We start from the raw sequence: 19,531 nt of genomic DNA, 5'->3' as shown, positions 1-19,531 counted from the left end.
CCTCTGGGGCAGGCGGGAATCGAACTCATGTGGAAGCAGCTTTAGATTCTCAGTGCTGTTCTTTAACCCGCTGTACCACCAGGGAGGGCCATTGATGACAATTCTAAAAAAAAAAAGGATTTATGCATACAAGAGCTGGGGTGTAGACCAGAGGTGCTGGAGGGTGAGACGATTCACCAGAGACAGACTGGGGAGCAGAACAGGCAAAGCGACTGAAATACACTACTGAGGGGAGCAGCGGGTGAAATAGGAGAGGTCTGCTACACTATGTGTGTCAGCTTCCTGGACGGGGATCGAACTTGTGCTACAGTGGTTGCCAATAGCTTCATTGTGCTGAGACTTAGTCCCTTGTGCCACACGGAGGCGCTTAAGATATTGTTATTCAACTTCAGGGAAGCATCGACTAAGTGGAGGTCAAGGACGCTGCTAAGCATCCTGTCATGCATAGTCCAGCCCCCCACAATAAAGAATTATCCAAAACGTGAACAGTGACGAGATGGGGACTCCAGCCTCAGGGTGCACACTGGGAAGTTGCCTATCCTTAGCAACTTGCTAATAAGCCACCTGGACTGTGCTTCTTTCTTGAGAATGGGCTTTGACCATAAGGACCCTGTCCATAAGGACCCAATCCTGGACACAGCCACTTGGGCCAGAGTGGGCAGGTACCAATCCTGGGGGCAACCAATGCCATACTAGCCAGTAAGAAAGTTGTTCCTTCAGGGATCGCAGCAATTTTCCAGACTAGACCATCCCTCAACAATTTGAACCAGAAGTTAGATCAGACTGGGCAACTAACAGTGGAAGCAAAAGGTGAAAGATAATGAGATAGGCCAAAGTCAGCGAAAGACATCCGGTAAAAAGAGAGTGACAGGATAAAGGCTGGGAAAGCAGCAAGAGTGATGGAAAAAGATGAGATGGATGCACTGTGATTGAAGATGATGGATTAATCTTTGTTGGCAGGAGTCCCTGCAAACCAAGTCATCCTGGGGAGACATCCTCCTGTTCCCCTGACTACTGGAGGCTAGTTTATAAGATGGCCATATGGAGACACAAAGATACCGGGTGAAAGCCAACAGAAGATGAAGGCCGAGATTAGAATGAGGTATTTCAAGTCAATGAATGCCAAGGTTGCCCCTATCAGCAGGGGCCGGGACAAAGAGAGAGAGCATGGAATACATTCTCCCTCAGAGCCCCGAGAATGAACCAACCCTGCCAACAGCCAGTTTTTGATATACAGCTTCCAGATCTGTAGAGAATAATTTCTATAGTTTTAAGCCACTCTATTATGGTACTTTGTTACAGCATAGAAAATAAATATGGTCCACATTACCTAAAGTATATCTCTGTTTTTAATACTTCAACCCTGGTGTTGGGGGTTAGAAAACTCCAGAACTGGGCCTTCCCTGGTGGTGCAATGAGTTAAAGTGCAGTACTATGAAGCTATCCACAGCACTGCAGCACAAGTTTGATCCCCAGCCAGGGAGGTGACCCAGACGGGGGTGGCAGACCTGTTCTCCCTACTGTCTCTGGTGAAGCCTCTCACCCTCCCACTCCTGTCGCCTGTACCCCAGTTCTATATGTATAAAAAGTTGTTTTAAAAATAATAATAATAATAATAATAAGACTCCAGAACTATGACTATCCTCTGACTACACCCCTCCTTAGGAGACAAGGAGTCCACTGACCCAAGAAGATTGTGCTAATCCAGAGCTTGCGTCTTTTTTCTAGACCATAATCTGGGCCACAATTCCCTGCCCAAATGGCTCTGAGCCCGCTTTCAGGGTCTGGTCAGGCCTGGTCCTTGAGTCTGTCTGAGAGTGGACCAAGTGTCTGGTGTCCACCTCTAGGTCCAACAAGTGGCCAAGGGGCATGAGGGGCTATAGACAGAATTTAACATGTAGCTGGGCTATTCACACACATGTGCCCTCTGCTGGAGGTCTCCACTTGTCCTACTGCTTGGCCCGCATGTCAGCTGGGAGGACCTATCAGTTTTGCCCTCACAGACCAGGATGATTGTCAAGGTGTGTTCTGAGCATGCTTGTTCATCACTCTCTGTTTCTGTTGTTCCTACTGGCCACAGGAATGGACTGTGACCACACTTCACTTTGTTCTCATCTCACGGTGGCCCTCTGCACAACCAACCTCAGTGATTCGGACAGCTCTGCTCCCCTCTTCTCCCTCCTCTTCCCCACTAGCCCCAGGAAAGAGGTTTGCATCAGACTTCTTAAGAATCCTGGCTTAACAGGGGTTAAAGACACAGCACTATGAAGCTCTCACCAGCCACTGTAGCAAGCAGACCTCTCCTGTCTCACCTGCTCCCCTCAGCAGTGTACTTTGTAGATCTGCCTTTTCTGTTCCCTGCTGTCTCTGGTGAATCCTCTCTCCCCCCACCACCTCTGGCCTTTACCCCAGTTTTTGTATGCTTAAATAAATAAATTTAAAAAACAAAACAAAACAGAATCACTGTCTACTTGAACAGCAGGGCATCCAAATGCAGCAAAATAAAGGTCACAAATTGGCTGTGTGCAGGGGCAGGCTAGTATGTAACTGGCCAGGTGGGAGCACCAGGGGGAGGTAAGGGTGGCAGCAAATCAGGCGAGTTGGTTGTCGTTTAGAAGGTAGGTTTGATGGCAACGGCAAGAAAAAAGAAAGGCAGCCTCCGAGGCCTCCTCACAGCTTCTCTATTACTATCCACATTTTAACAAGACCTACACTTAACTAATTTGCACACTGAACTTTGAGGGGCTCTGATGGAAAGAATCCATGTAGTCTAATCCAACTTTCAGTTTTAGCAGTTTTCTACAAAATGATTTAAAGAAATAGTATCAGAAAAACGTAGTAGAAACTATGCTGCCACTGAATTCTATTGGTAAACAATACCACATAACTTTTGACTTATAAAGCTATTTTTAGATCAAATATTTTCCAACATGAAAACTAAATTTCCTTGATTCTATGGTGACTTTAAAGTTAGTTTTTATTGGTTTGTCCATCCTTACGCTAATTGGTTTCTAGGGATGGCTCAGACACTGTCACTTGCTCGCTTTGTCTCTTATTTGAAAATTATTTCAAGTGTTCTCCAAGTTACCCTCCACTCCCATGAAATACCTACTGCTAAACAGGTCTAAATCTGGTTAAAGGTTTAAATCTGGTTCTATTTTTCTGTCTTCTGGAGCTGCCACCTTTCAGATGAGCATAGGACCTAGGGCCACTGTTACAGCACATCTTTTTAATAAATTGTGAGTTTCTAGAGCTCTAAGACAAAGAATTAAAAGAAAATGGAATCCCCAGGCATTTAATAAAGTTAGCATTGCAAAGGAAAATTTAGACTGTCATCCACTGTCCCTATGTCACTATAGAGGTTCAATTCTAGAAAATCATGATTTCGTAAGAGGAACAGTCACACCTCAGTTATCACAATAAAACTTTGGAATTTAAAAGGCATTTATGAAGATTTAACAGTGAACCCTTTAGGATTCTACCTACATGTGCCAAAAAGCAAAAAAGAGCAATTGTGTACCCCAGTGCAACACTGAATTCTAGTCTTACGCTCTCAACTCTGGCCAACTTTATTGGGCCCCATTTTAACCAACTACAGCCATTCTACTGCCATCCTTTTTACACCTTAACCTTGATCTGACAGTCTCCCTCCTACCAGGATCTCCAGTACGATTTACTGATAATTTATTTACTAGCATAAACTAATAAAATTCTAAGCAACATATAAAGACAGAGTAGGACTTGCTTAATCTTTTATTTGTTTAAAGATTTATTTATTTATGCGTAGAAGAGCTGGGGCATAGGCCAGAGATGCAGGGGGTGAGAGGACTGATTCATCAGAGTGGGGAGCAGGAGAATCTACTGAAGTACACTGTTGAGGGAGCAGTGCACCAGGCAGGAGAGGTCTGCTGTGCCAGGTGAGTCAGCAACCTGGCCGGGGATCAAATTCAGGCCATCGCTGAGAACTTCACGCCTAGGCTTCAGGGAGGCCCTAAATAGCTTTTAAATCAAATATATCTTTTTTTAAAGCCTAAGAACTACTATTCCATGTAGTATCATTAAACAGGAGCTGATAAAGTGAGTGACACATTAAAAAAAAATAAGTTTATTTTTACATCATTTTGTGCATTTTTCCATCTCAGTTGTAATTCCCATGGGCTTCTCATCACCAAATCACCCATGTGCCATCACCATAGTCTAGTGCACTTCCTTCCCCTCACTGTTTTTGATCCCATTCCCCACTCCACCCTCATAACATGTTTCTGGTATATAGCTGTTCATTATTATTTTCTTGCCTGTGAGTGACACATTTTAATTCCACAAAATTGAGAGGTGGTGTTTTCTTGGAGGAACTGCAGTGCCCATGACACTGTAACTAAAGATGTATTAGTTGCATTCAGAGTACTGGAATAAAAGGATGAAAATGAAAGTGTTCTCCAAGTTACCCTCTACTTCCAAAGTACCTACAGCTGAACAAGGGAAAAGTTAAAATCTGGTTCTAGTCAGAGGAAAGGTTCTCATTACTTTCTCTTGAATATATTTTGGTACTCAAGTTAGCCTTAACATCTAGAGGTAATTTTGCTATGGGAGGTTCACACCATCAGCCTGTGTTTTGAGGATTAAAAAAAAAAAAAATTGTTGATAGAAACTGAAAATCTGATTTTATTATATTAAGTTCCTATTTAACTCATTCAAGACTTTAACACAGTACCCACCAAATAAATCCAGTTAGACAGGCCAAATAGGTCAGACCTCATTGGCCAGCTGAGGTCAGCCAGGAGTTACTCAACATGTCCTCTGCCCTGCCCTCATTGAACTTCAGTTTCAGGATTGCTTGTCTTTGTTGCAGACTGATAGGGCCTTTCCACCCTATTCCACTTGGTAAACACAGATATCCCTCTATGACTCATCTGTCATTACCTCCAAGGTATAAACATGAACTAATTCCCTACCTGGCTCAGCCTCTGTTTCTCCACTTTCTGCTCACTGCTCCCTATCTCTGTTAACAGCCCTTGTCAACTGTTTTTGGATTGTGTTTGTTTTCTACCATCTGACAGTGAACACCTCAAAGCCTAGGAATTTGGTTTGTTTATGCTGTGTTCCCAGCTCCTTGGCACTACTGACATAATGTTTATGGAATGGATGAATCAATGAAATACACCAGTGATGAGACCAATGTCACCAAGCTACTGTATATCGTTTCAAATTCATCTTTGTGACAGTATTTGTCATCATAAGTGCTTAGGAGTGGAGAGAAATAATGTTCAAATTTTCACTTGAATTGGGAAACAGGTGTCTGGGGGAGGGAGAGGAGCAAAAGAACAATTCAGAAATGAAATGAAAGGCTCAAGGGACAGAAAGCTCTGGTGGGCTCCGTTGGTGTGTGGCTGGGGAAGCAAGGCAGACAACACAGAATTAAGTGAATGTAATTAGGGGCTTTTAAAGGGGAACCGTAAGGAGACAGCTGTTTGGGTAAAGCTGAGGTCGTGGTAAGAATAAGAAAGTGCTGACCTCTTCAGAGTTGTTTCCGCACTGGGAAGTGATCCTCTTCCTAGCTCCCGGTCCCCAAGGACCCGCCAGAGCTGTTCCATTTGCTTCGTATGCCGCCACCTTGAGGCGGGAGTGTGCAGTTACACCACTAAGCGTCAGGCTCAGCTCACAGGTGCTTGACCAGGAAAACTACCCCAAGCCCAGAAAGTTTAGAGGTCCAACTTTAATGACATTTAAATATGGTAGGCAGGCTCTCTTCACATCAACTGAGGTCAAGCAAAAGAGAGTGTTATGTTACTCATTTCACAATCAACTGGGTTTATTCCTTTGCTGGTGTTTTTTGCCTTCCTCATGGACCCTTATATACACTGCTTGTTTCAAAAAAAAAATCTCTGCACTGTGCATTTATATTTAGGTGACATCTTTTAGCAAGTTTGTTTAAAGGTCCAAAACCATCCTGTCACATTTTTTGAAAAGTGAAAATAGAAAAACGTCACACATAATCCTAACACCTGAAAAGTCACTGATGACTAGTAAACAACTTCAAAAGAAGTAAACTTGCTTATATGCTCCATGACATCACCATATAAAATCACTGAATCCTAGTTTATAATAGGGAAGAGATTTAGAGGTTAAGTGGAAATTACATTAGGTTGATAATGTTAAGTGACAGAGAACCCAACTCAAATTGAGTTTAAGTATGGGCTTATGCAAGTTCTGAGATAGTGTGTGAACAGGACACAACGTATTCAGAAGCTCACTCTTGAGAGGCTTCTACTGTCTTGGCACCTGGATAGTGAAGGTGGGTGGGGAGTGGGCAAGGCTGACAGTCACCGAGCTGGCAGCCACTGGAGAGGTGTGGGTCAAGAAAATTGCCCATGGTCGCTTCACACTTCTGGGTGACAAATAGGGTGATGAGGTACAGCAGGGCAGTATAAAAGTATCCAAAAGTAGAGCTGTTAAGAGTAGTGGGGTCCCCAAAACACCTACAAAAAGGAAACCTACCTCTCTCAGTAATGGGCTTCTCCCTTGGGCCCGTTCCTGCTGTTAGGAGTCTTTCTTACAATAAACCTGAGCTTGCCAGTTTTCAGTTCAAGTGCTGGTGATTATTCCTTAATCGCCAGAACACAAGAATCCAGGCAAGGGGCAACAATATCACCTAGAAAAGACCAAATTGCCTCAGGGAAAAGCAATCCCATCTATCACCTTTAGTCTCTTCATGCCTGGACAATTAAATCCAAAGCAAATCTCCAAGTCAACTAGCTAGAAGTATGTGTGCAGAGCCATGTTTAGTCTGCTTTCTAGCTCATTCTTTGATACTAGTTAAGAACCTCGCATTTCAGGAAAATCTGTACCCCAAAGAAAAAGAAATACATAGGGTGTGGGAAATCACCCCAGTGGGAATAGACGTGACTCAGTAAACAGGGGTGGGAAGGAAACTTTAAAATCACACAATATCATTTTCAATTACTGCAAGGAAAGAAAATATTTAGATATAAAACTTATTTATAAAGATGACATTCACATAATTTAACACTTCAGTAGTATTTATCACAGTATTACATTGGACAACCACACCACCTCTATCTGGTTCTAAAGTATTTCCGGCATTTCAAAGTAAAACCCCTCCCCCAGTAAGCTGTTTCTCCCATTCCATTTCCCCTGAGCCCCTGGGAACCACCAGTCTGCACTCTGTGGGTGAATTGATCTCTCTGGAATCAAAAAATATGTGAACTTTGGTGTCTCAACTTCTTTAGCTTAGTATATTTTGGGGTTCACCCACATGGCACTTACCAGTACTTTTGTATGACTGAATAACATTCCACCGTATTTGGCAATTTGTGTAGCTAGTAATCTGCTAATGGACAGTGGGACTGTTTCTGCCTCTTGGCAATTGTGACTAGTGCTACTGTGAACATGAGTGTGCATGTGCTTGTTTGAGTCCGTGCTTTAAACTATTTTCAGTAGATAATTTAGAAGTGGAATTATGAAGTCCTATGGTAATCCTACATTTAATCTTTTGAGAAAATAAAGTGTTTTCCATATGGCTTAAATGTTTGCAAAATACAAAGTTACGATTTTTTCATATCCTTGCCAATGCTTATGTTTATTATGATTGTATCCTAGTCATTGTGAAGTGGCATTTCACCACCTTTCCATGTGTTTGTTGGGCACTTCTTTATCTCCTTTGGAGATACAGCTATCTAATCCTATATCCACTTTTTTAGCTGGGCTATTTGTTTTGTTGTTCCTGCTCAGTATATGTTCTGGCTCAATCAGCTCTGTGCCCTGACCTCAGGCTCCAATCATGGTCTACAAACAGCAGACCAGCCCTGGGGTCAGCCTGAGCCTGGGGAGGTCATACAGCAGGCCAGCCGGGGTTCAGCCTGGAGGCTGTAGAGGTCAACTAGCATGCTGGTACTAGGCTCACCTGGACAGCCCCAGTATTCAGGAAGAATTAACACTTCTAAATAAGTAGAATTGAAAAGTGAAAATAGAAAAATGTTACACATAATCCTAACACCTGAAAAGTCACTGATGACTAGTAAACAACTTCAAAAGAAGTAAACCTGGCTTATATGCTCCATGACATCACCATATAAATCAGTCTTCTCATGTGTAAAGCAAGTTGTCCAGTCACAAAGGCCAGTTTTCTCCACACTTTTAGGATTCCTTCCCACCCTGGTGCCACCCTGGTGCTTTTGTGTGGGACCCTGGCTGGCCTGCCATGCCCCCTCCTCTCGGGCACTGTGCATGATATCTTTTCAATGGCAGTCATCCCCTGATCTGCTTGGCTTATCACTGAATACTAAAGCTTATATCTTAAAACATTCCTTCTTCACCCCTAACTTTCTACTCAAAAGACCAATGAACTGAACAAATAGTTTATTACTCCCACAAGGAAGGAAAATTGACTTTTATAATCAAATTACTAAAATAAGAAACAACAGAAATAAAAAATAAGCAATACCATGAAATACTTAGCCCGTGAGCTAACTTAGATGAAATTCCTAGATACAAATTACTAAGTGACTTGAAAAGAGATAATCTGAATAAACCTGTACGAAGCAAAAGATTGAACCATTAACCCAAAAAACTATCCTCAAAGGAAAAGCTAGGCCCAAATGGCTCCCCTATCGAATGCAACCAAACATTTGAGAATACCTACCTTTTACAAACTCTTCCAAAACTTAGAAGAGGAAATAACATCCCACCTACAAATCCTTTAAGTGAGAAGGAAGCTACTGATACCATAAGAAATTCAACCAAGGTGCAGAACAGTAAAGAATTTAACCTTCTTCCAAAAAGGGAATGTGATGTTACAAACATAGGCATTGGAGCAGAATAGAACTGGATTAGTCCAGATTCCGTACAACAGGAATGTTGTTCATTTACTAACATCTGTAAGATGGAACCAGTAAGGGCTCCTAGATGTGTCGTGTGGATGAAATGAAACAATGATTCTAAAAATGTCCTTACACAAAATAGGAACTTCAGAAATGACAAATATCTGGAATAATACAGTAAAACACACTTTTAAAAGAAACCACTGTATCTCCTCTAATGTCTCATTGTTAACATTATGAACAGATAAAGTCTATGATGTTTTGTTAAGTTATAAATGCAGATGGTGTAAAATGAGCTCATATATGTGTCACTAATGCTGGCAGCATTAAAACTGTTTTCCCTGGGGAGAAAAATAAAAGCACTGATATAAAACTGCAGAAGCAAATGCTTTGAAAAGACAAAAACTCTGTACTGAGATTAAGAAAAAGACCCAAACATTTGGGATGAGAGGAGGGTATAACCAGATACAAAATTAAAATGCTATGAACAATCCTGTAAATTTGAAAACCTTAAAGAAAAATATGCTATAAAAATAGAAAAACCTGATTTCCACATGCAAGCATAAAATAAATAAAATTCACCGAACCTAATGTAGCACCAATATCCTTCTTTTCCAATTCTTTAAAACTCTCAGGGAATGCGTCCTATTTAAGCAGTTTCATAATATACAACAAAATATAAACACAGTAACTTCACTATATAAGTAATGATAACTCTGTATCAAGATACCATTCCAGCTACTGCTAACCAGAACCAAAGGGCAACACTATGAAGCTTCTGGGGTCTTCCACCTGGCAAATTCTTTAAAAGAAATGGAGACATAGGGTAATCTGGCCATGACAGCAACAGCAGAGTGGAAAATGCACCTAAGGCGAAGAGGTCAGGAAATAACTTATTCTGCTTATAGCTGCTACTTCTAGGACCCAATTTCTTTACTTGTAAAGGAGGTAGAATAAATGATCTATGAACTTTGCTCAGTTCCATAAATTCTAACTTAGGAGGGTCAATGAGAATCCAATGAGACAGATACAAAAAGTATTTATAGCAACTTTATTAATAATAACCACAAACTGGAAACAATCAATTTCAATTAACAACAGAATAGATTTGTAAGTTGTGGTATAGTCACACCATGGACTGCTACACAGAAGTAATGAACTGCCGCTACAAACATGGATGACTCAGACATAATGCTGAACAAGACACTATAGTACATACACCTATTAGACTCACATGAAGTTGTAAAACAGACTAAAGTAATCTATGGCAAAAATGGGGAGAATAGTGGTTATCTTTGTGTATGAAAGGCCTAGGAGCAACTACTTGTGTTAGAAATGTTCAGTATCTAGGTAACAGGTTCAAAGATATACATAAAAATCCACTGATACTTGCACTTTAATGTTTTACTCCAATGAAGGAAAAAATGTATTTTTAAAGGAATCATATAAATGGACAGATATAACCAAATGTAACTGCTAATCGTTAGTGTTTTCTCCCCAAATATTCCTGGTTTTCTTCCCAGGTACTTGGAAAGTTTACACTCCTCCCTAAACTTCAGTGTGGCCATGAGATTTACTTTGGTCAGTTAAAACGCTTTGAAGGTCCACTGGATCTACCATATATATACATATATTTTTTTTTCATAAAATGAGTAGCAACATTTTACACCTAAATCTCAGAATGACTGCAACGTAGAAGGGGCATCAGTGAACTTTTTCCTGTGAAGGATTTTAGACTTGCACCATACACACTGTCACAACTACTCAATTCTCCTACTGTAGAACAAAAGCAGCCAGACAATAAATGGAGAAGGCTATCTCCAATAAAACCGTATTTACAGAAATAGGACAGTTTGTTGAGGGCCATAGTTTATCAACTCTTTATCTAAGGCAAAATCCCTAACTAAATTACAAGAAAAAAGCTATGAGAACATTACGATTTTTGTGGTTACTAGTATGTCCTGACACAGAAATTAGATCTATTTTCAAAACATCTAAAATACTGAACACTGGGCTAGTTGGCATTCAGAAAATTGCCACTGGAAGATAGAAGACATAACTTATGCAGGGGAAAAGCATGTTATGGAGTGGTGCAACTGTTCCTTGAAGAGAGCCTAGAACATAGTGTCTACTACTATAGACACATTACTAAGACAAGAAAACGAAAAACTTATGGTTGCCGTTGGCTGCTTTGGGGAAAAAATATACAGTAGAAAGATTAGTTCAGAAAAAGAATTCATCAATTTGTGAACAGAAATATAGGGGAGTAAGATTTCACAAATTTGGGCATTCACAAATTCGGGTATTTAGGATGAGGCCATTATTTGATTATAGAAAGACACAGATGAGAACGCCTTTAATCCAAAGGCTGAATGAAGCCCAGTTATGCAATAAGGATCAAATCCCTGGGTGAGTGCCACACCTATTCAGAGCTCTAAATGAGCTAATGTGCCTAAAACTTATATCCAAAAATGAGGCTACCAATACTGAGTCTCCTTAAATTGGAAGTGGCTCAAAGGTAAGAGATTAAGGGTGTGGTGCTCCCAGGAACCCTCAAAGATTCAGAAATTGAGAGGCCTGTGAACAACAAATAGTGTAAACCTAAGACTTTCAGCACTGTCACTCTGAGGGCATCTTCACTGGTAGTAAAGATATTCTGCAAGGCAGCAACTGAGTATCTAGTGACCAGGAGAGCCAAATTTTTAAAAAATTCTGTTCAATTTACTTACTTTTAAATCCCAGAAGAGCCAGAAATCATCTGTAAAGGAAGTATTGATAGCAAGTAAATAATAGGTCATATTCTTCTAGGATGATGCTTACACAAGGGAAAAATGGATATTTACTCTTAAGCAACATTATCTGTTTCTAAAACCAAATGTTAACTTTTTGATTACTGAACTAGTTTTAGGTCACTAAGGGCTTTCCCAATCTTTTCATCCAGGTCTATGCGAGTATGTCTTTGAAAATCAATTAAAAAAAAACAACTTTTGTTACCAAAGAGGTGTAGACTTAATTCAGCCTTACAGAGTAGATTTTGTGGGTATACCTGGCTTTGTAATACATGGATTACAACTACACAGCACACAGCCTGAGAAAGGACCACTGTGAAGGGCAAATGAGTTTGTGAAAAGGTTTCAAAGACTATAAAACATTACACAAATATTTATTCACTGCAATGTTTATTGAGATGCCAGGCACTGTGCTGAGCACTACAAGTAACAGCAACCAAGGCTTCTGGGGGCCCTGCCCTCACAAAGCTTACAGTCTAGTAGTGATCAGTAAGAAGCAACAATAAAGTGTGCTGCAAATATATGGCTGGGAAGGAGGAGATTTGGGGAGTACACTGTTAAGGGCATCTGGTCTAGAGGATACTCATGAAGTCTTTGAGAAATTGATCTATGAAACGAGACCTTAAAAAAAGAAATGTGTACCATACCTTCAGAGCAGTGATGGCAATAAGCAAATGCAGTGACAGGTATGTCTTTTGGAACATGGAATCAGAACCAAAGAAAGGGAGCACAATGAGGAGGTGTCTACTGTCATTTAGGTAGGCTGACAGCCTGAGTTAGGATAGTAATACTAGAGAACTGAGAAAAAAAAAAATCAGAAAGTAGACTCAACACATAGGTTTCTGCAAGGAGACCAAGAGGGGAAAGTCATGGACTTGAGCAATGGCAACTGGTTGGTTGGTTAGTGGCAGTGCCATTTGCTGAAAGAGGGAACATCAAAGAGGGGGTTTTGGGGGCAAGACCATGGTGTGTGTGAAATAGCTAAGTGGACTTGAATTAGCTATTAATTACACAGGTGAATTAAGAAAATCTAGATATGAATTTGGGAGTCACTTGCATACAGGTGCTAACTGAAGCCATGGAAGATATAATCAGCCAAGGAGATGATGTATTTATACGATAGCCTAAAAAACATTTTTAAACGGCAACACAGACATTTAAGGGAAAGAAATGCTGCAGAAAAGACTGAAAAGTGCCTGGATATGATAACTCCTGACAGTCCAAGAAACAAGTATATTAAGGACAGTGCGTCAAAGGTTAAAAATACTGACAAGCACTTGGTGAGTGTAGGAGAGAGGTTTGACCAGCAGTAGACAGACTGGGAATACAGACAAGTCTTTCAAGAAAATTAATAAGGACAGGAGATACAAAGACACAGTTCTTTAAAAACTGCTTATTTTAACTATATTCCTGGTCCAAGACCAGTAACAACTATTTTATATTAAAAAAAATCCAAAATAAAAACTGCCATGCAGTTACAGAATTACTTAATACAGAAAACAGTAAAATACATTTTTTGAAACAAACAAGACTAGTTTATAGCAAATTCTCTGTTGTTCAAAGTTGATTTAAAGTCCTTGGCTATGTCCCCACCCCCACACTACCTGAGCGACATATGCTGCAATCCAACTTTATCACCTTAAGCAAAATATATACTTAACTCCACAAAATGTACAAGACTTCAATATTTGAAGAACTGAGATTAGAAAGCAGAAGCTTTCAGCTCTTCCAAACATTCTTTCAATGAAGCATTTGCCACAAAAGAGGTTACTCTAAGCTACTGGGAAATTATAGGTAGGTTTTTATTTCATTGGTTTATCACTGTTGTTTTTCCAAATATTTAAACTTACTCACTTTTGACCTATCTCAACTTGACTATCCTCAATAAATACTTTATGGATAATACTTGCTTTTCTCCCTTAAACTAACAGTAACAGGACACAGCCTTTAATCTGGTGCAGTATCAGTTACTGATTATGAAAGCTACTGTGAGCTGCTGGAACTTACCGAGGTCTTCACTGCACCCCACCAGGCAACTATGAATACTGGAATTAGTCTTCCCTATTACCAATTTGCCCAACTTGCCCTTCTCATTTTGCTTCTATGAGTAACCTGCCCTAGTCTTCAAAATAAGGTAGCCTACATTGGGCATCTGATGGCACTTTGCAAGTGGTAGTTCTTCCTGTGCCAGACTGTCCTGTCCATGAGAGGGGAGAGGTATTTCAGGCATACAGTGAGCAGAACCCCCCAGTAAATACAGCAACCAAAAAGTCCAGCTCTGTATTTCCCAACATCCTCTAAAAGGAGGGATTACTGACTCTGTTGAGACCCAGGCATATATTGGTTCCTGGGGTCTTAGGACATTTATTTTGATTGTTCAGGCATCATTTCCTTCCAAGTCTTGGGTCCTTGAGTTTCCTGGTTCCTCGACTTTACTGAATTAGTGATCAAAGGATAATGTTTGCAATAGTTATGACAGGACTTATCACAATAGTTTTTAAACTCTACTTGATTGGGTCCTGTTTTTTTTTTAAGTTATTTTACATATTTGGCTCTGCTGTAAAGAATTCCTTTTCATGTTAACAGAAGTCTGAAAATTACTGTTTAGCACAAGGCAGATGTCTCACTAGAAACACGGAATTTTTACAATCTGGGAATATAGCTGCTTTTTGAGAGTTAAAGATTTCTACTTGTCTACTGTCTTAATCACAAAACACGTGGGAGCTTCAAATTTAGAATGAATCCCTTTTCAGGAGCTAACAAAATCAGTATATCATTTTAAAACAAAGGCATTCCTCTAAGCAGGATGTCTTTACAAAGCAGCAACACCCATGCAGACAGGACAAATAGGTGGACACAGCTCACACCTTCTGACTCAAAAATCCTTTTTTCTCATCCTTTTTGACAGGGATAAACTTCTGTCCAGAGAAGAAAAAAGAATCACTAAGGGGCAGTCATTACAATTCTATACTTACCGTAGTCCTTTATTAGGCAAGCTGATAAAACAGTTCCCTATTGGGGAAAATTCAGGGGGAACCCCCCATAATTGGTTAGTCTGATCTCCAAATTGCAGGAAGTCTCCTAAACCAGCAACTTAAAAATCATTCTTGCTCCTCTGACTAAAATTTTATCTGATTACTTCTTCTATTAGTAATATCATTATCACTGGGATGGCTGGGGGAGAGGTGAGAGGAAGGACTTCTCCCAGTATTTACTTCAGACTCAGAATTATGTTTTAAAAAATTCTCATTTTGACAGTTAGACAAAATACCTCCCCTGTTTGTATGTTCTTCCTTTTCAGAAACTTCTGAACTGCTAAATGAGTATCTGATTGGTTCAAACATAAACTTTGAGTTGGTAATTTCAGACTATATGCATCAAAATTTTAACATAGTTTAAATATGAACTTTCTTCAGAACACCTTAAAACAGACTTCTAACTCAATCACATATCAGTACTTCTTTAAAAACAATTAGATATAAAAGCAAAGATGATGACTTTGTCATTAAGTTTTAAAAAAAGGTGTTCTCTTATCAGTCCCGTGTTGTTTCTTGAGATGAAAGAGAAAAAAGAAAAAAGATTAGTCAGAAGAATCTGAATCCTGATCAATTTAGATGAATAAACTTGGTGCTTTCCACAATCCGCATTAGTAAATTTAAAAAAAATCAAAACAACTTTTGTTTTTAGAACTGGGTTCTAGAAGTTCAGTGTTTCAGCGCTGTGTTTTTAAAGGGTTACGGATTAGATTCATTTCTTCCTCTCACAAGATCATCCCAAAGGGGCTCTATTTCAGTTGTTGCAATCCGAAAGAGGGCGCGGAGATGGTCATCTGTCAGTGGCTGGCTCAAAGTGTGTTGATTTCGAGTCAAATATGAAAAAGCCTTTTCGCAGATTTGGTTACTATCAAACAAGGATGCCACCTTCCAGGCAACCCCTTTGATAATTGGGTAAGAATCAGCAGACAAACCAGCATAGAACTGCCCCAAGTCTTTGTTTCTATATTCATCCCAAAGGTTGGTGTTTGCCTGAAGTTTTGTTAACTCCATCCTCACTGAAATAGGTGCATACTCGGGCTTAAAGTCAAATGGATTTGCAAAAAGTTCTAAGTCCTTTTTAATGAATCTGAGGTCCTTGAAATGCCTCTCAAATTCTTTCTGTAGGCGACAGATCACTACTTGATACCTATCGGGGTCAAATATTGTTTCATCTTCTTTAAGATGCGGTGCAAGTTCATCAGCAATTTCCCGGAAGGCAGCAAAGTGTGTTAAATTTTTTTCCTCCATATGTCTCTGAAGTAAATTCAGCTTCCCTTCAAAGGTACAGATATGGTCAAAGGCAGCAGCAGCAAAGACTTTACTAACCCCCAATAACTGACTGAGTTCTCGAAGATGGTCCATAATATCCACCAAGAAGCCAAAGTCGCAAAGCCATTGCTTGTCTGTGAAATGAACAGTAGTTGCTCCTATGGAGACCAAGAATGCCTCTATTTCTTTTCTTAGGGAAAATATTAGTTTCAAAGTTTTCCCTCTTCTCAGCCAATTATTCAGACACCGTCCATTAACCCTTTCCCCGTGCTCTGATTCAGATTCAGTTAGCAAAGCCTGAAATTCGGGTCGCCTAACACCTCTGGTCTTAATCAAAACTATCCACTCGGATATGGTATTCACGATCTGATTAACATCGACATCGTAGGAGCTCAACAGTTCCAAGTGATGAAACCCTGAATAATGGATAACATTCCAACAGTTGGGGCTCACGGCCTTTTCTCTCATGTATGACACCAGTCCTGAGTTCTCACCAATCATCCTCAGCGTGTGGGTCGTGGTGAGTCCAACCATTCGCTGCAAGCTAAGACCTGCCGTCTGCAGGGCCTCTAGGATTGCCGCCATGAGGGCACCGACACTGAAGTGATGAGTCAGGTTGATTATGGTCAGAAGCTCTTCTTGCACCTCCAAGTCCTGGCTCACGCCGCGGACAAAGACCAGGAGATAATTCTCATAGGCCACGAAAGCCTGGTCGTCCAAGGCAAGGGAATAAGCTTTAAAGTCCTTGGCTCGGTTAAAAAGCTGACTGCGTAGATTCTTGTCAATGTTCAGGACTCTCTGCCGCGTGACCTCGGGCGATAAATCGATGCTATCCAGAACGCTTACATGGTCGGGCAGAACATCTCTCAGCATCACCTCCATGCACTGGGATACAAAGTCCCCCTCACCCCAACCGCGACCCTTCAAGGCCAGGAGACGCGCGAGCCCGAGGCCTGCACGAGCAGCTCGCTCCTCCAGAGTGAGCTGGGCGACCACGGGGATGTCGCCCTGACGCAGACGCTCCACCAGGGCCGCGCGCTCGCCCTCCGCCACATACCGCTCGTAGTGGTCGTGCTCGGCCTCGTAGTGGCGCCTGACGTCGCGTTCGCGGGTGGCTACGACCAGGCGGCGACACACCAGGCACAGGGCCCCTTCGCCCTCGGGCGGCTCCACCACCAAGTAGCGCTGGGTCCATTCGGGCCGGAAAATCTCAGCTTCGTCGACTTCCATTTTGCTCCTCTTGGGCGACATCCACATATTACTGGAGGCCACCAGAACAAGGCCGACCTCTCGGAGGCCGCAAGAAGAGGGGAGGAGCAGGAGACGCGCCAAGCACCTCCTTTGCTCTGCGCCAGATCACCCCAGCAGCGGACTCCAGCCCCCCCGACTCGGACCAGCGTTCCTTATTGGCTGGGGATTTCGTATTCCCTGCGGTTTGAGCCAATAAGAGGAACGAACAGTGATTTCCAGCGCGCAAGCGCATATCGTAGTGGACGACGCTATTTTAGGGCGGGACGAAGGGACTCAAGTAACCTATCGATTTGATAAACCAGACTGACATTCAAGTTACCCAACCAATAGCAACCTGGTTGCTAAGCGCGCCGCCGCCGGCCGGTGATGCAGAAAGCGGAGATGGAGTGGAAAAAGAGAGGTGGGCACAAAGCCCTGGTGATTGGCTGATGGCACTTCCGGTTAGCGTCACGACGTGACCTAGACACTCTGGCGCCAAAATGTCTCTCGTAGCGGGAGTTATCCGGCGGCTGGACGAGACAGTGGTGAACCGCATCGCGGCGGGTGAAGTTATCCAGCGGCCGGCTAATGCAATCAAGGAGATGATTGAGAACTGGTATGGAGGGAGTCAAGCCAGGCTTCTTTGGAGGCTACAATTTACGGGGCCGCTGCCCAGGATGGCGCGGACATGCCTCCCTGCCCTCGGCAGAGGCGTGTCAGCGCATGCTCACTTCAGCGGAGGCTTCTGGTTCCCGCCTTCGCACTTCCTGGGTACCGCGTAGTCTCGAGCACCCTCGCGAGACTTTCCTGAAATTTTTGGTGCCACCAGTAAAGGGCTGTCCAGTATTGCTTAAATGGTGCCATTAATTGAGGGAGCTACTTTTGGGATTTTTTATGCAGAAATTGCAAAATTTGAAATGTACAAAAGTTTCCGCAGAGAAAGACAATTTCGTTCACCCTTCAGGTTACCGTGTTAATAAGTTTTGTGCTTGTTTCAACAATCACATTCAAGAGCACAATTCATTAAGTTTTATTCTAAATAAATTGGGACTTTAGGACAAGCGGATGAACCTTATCTGCGTTTTACTTGTGACTTCCCTACTTCCCAATTAGTGAGCCTGTTTCGTGTTTTCCTACCCTTTTGGGGGGACACATCAGAGTTACTTGATTCTATGGGTTATCCAGTGGGTTGTGAAGTTTAGAAGTGTCACACTATGTGGAAAAAAAAGGGGGTGTAGACTGTAAATCACAAAAAAGATTGTGCATAATGTAAACGTTAGGTCTCATTCTTTGTGATGGAATCAACTCATGCAGACAATTTATACATCAAAAATTTAAAACACCCCAATAAAGAATAGTAGGTTTTTAGAAGGGATTTGTTGTAAAGTCATAGACAGCCATTCATTCAGGGTGATGCAACTGGAAGAACAGGTCAGAAAGCACTACTGGAAAAGAATTAGAAAGTAGACAAAAGATGTAGCAAATGATGGTACCCTTGGCTGCCCCCCTCTTTCCTCTGCCACAGGACATGTGAAATGTAAGAGTAATTACAGAATCTTTCAGACAAAAGCATATTAATCAGACAGTCTTGTACTTTGCTGTAGTTTATTGTTATGCTTTGGCTCACACTCAGTTAAAGACTGATAAATTTTCTGTTTTATTTTCCAGTTTAGATGCAAAATCCACAAGTATTCAAGTGGTAGTTAAAGAGGGTGGCCTGAAGCTCATTCAGATCCAAGACAATGGAACTGGGATCAGGGTGAGTAAAGCCTAGAGGAGCAGGATGTGTGAGTGTGGGGGTGTGATCCAGCTGCAGGAAGCACAGACCCTTTCCCTGTTCTTGAAACTCTAGGCTTTGTGGATGTAATTTTTTTCACTGAAAACACCAGCAATGGATATTCACTAAACACTTTTGTCTCTACTAGAAGCTGTACCAGGGATAAGGACATCCAAGGAGCAAGTCGTGGTGCTATTTAAGGAATGATTAGGGCAGGGGAAATATATGGCAGAACCATGAAACAGAAATGTGTCTGATATGTTTAAGGACCAGCAGGAAGGTCACTGTGTCTAGAACAGGGTGACAGCATGAAAGAGTAACAGAAGTTGAGATATTAGCTATAAGTAAGCTGGCAGTGACCTTGTGGACCATAGAAGGCATACAGATGGCCAACAAGTACATGAAAGATGTTCAGCTAATCATCAAATAAATCACAATGAGCTGTCACCTCATACCTACTAGAAGGGCTATTATCAAAAATGCAAACTATAACAACTGTTGGCAAAGATGTAGAGAAAAGGAAACCCTGTGTTCTGTTGGCCTGAATGTGAATTGGTATCACCACTATGGAACAGGATGTAGGTTTATCAATAA

The 19,531-nt window shown here is 41.6% G+C and overlaps 2 protein-coding genes across 2 annotated transcripts in view; one reads left to right on the top strand and one right to left on the bottom strand.

Moving 5' to 3' along the window:
- Window positions 1-9,879: 9,879 nt before the first annotated feature.
- On the bottom strand, window positions 9,880-17,403 carry EPM2AIP1 (EPM2A (laforin) interacting protein 1). Its single transcript, XM_004676328.2, has one exon. It carries the CDS (start codon window positions 17,185-17,187, stop codon window positions 15,361-15,363), a length of 1,827 nt encoding a protein of 608 aa, XP_004676385.1. The 5' UTR covers window positions 17,188-17,403; the 3' UTR covers window positions 9,880-15,360.
- Window positions 17,404-17,611: 208 nt separating this feature from the next.
- MLH1 (mutL homolog 1) overlaps window positions 17,612-19,531 on the top strand; it is a 36,865-nt gene continuing 34,945 nt past the window's right edge. The window contains exons 1-2 of the mRNA XM_004676323.2: window positions 17,612-17,776; window positions 18,829-18,919. Of these exons, the coding sequence (XP_004676380.1) occupies window positions 17,661-17,776; window positions 18,829-18,919 (207 nt within the window). The 5' untranslated portion in view covers window positions 17,612-17,660. The remainder of the gene's footprint in view (window positions 17,777-18,828; window positions 18,920-19,531) is intronic.

This window comes from Condylura cristata, unplaced genomic scaffold (assembly GCF_000260355.1).
Source record: "Condylura cristata isolate star-nosed mole 26May11 unplaced genomic scaffold, ConCri1.0 scaffold00004, whole genome shotgun sequence".
NCBI classification, from domain to species: Eukaryota; Metazoa; Chordata; class Mammalia; order Eulipotyphla; family Talpidae; genus Condylura; species Condylura cristata.
This window is presented reverse-complemented; position numbering and strand designations above follow the sequence as displayed.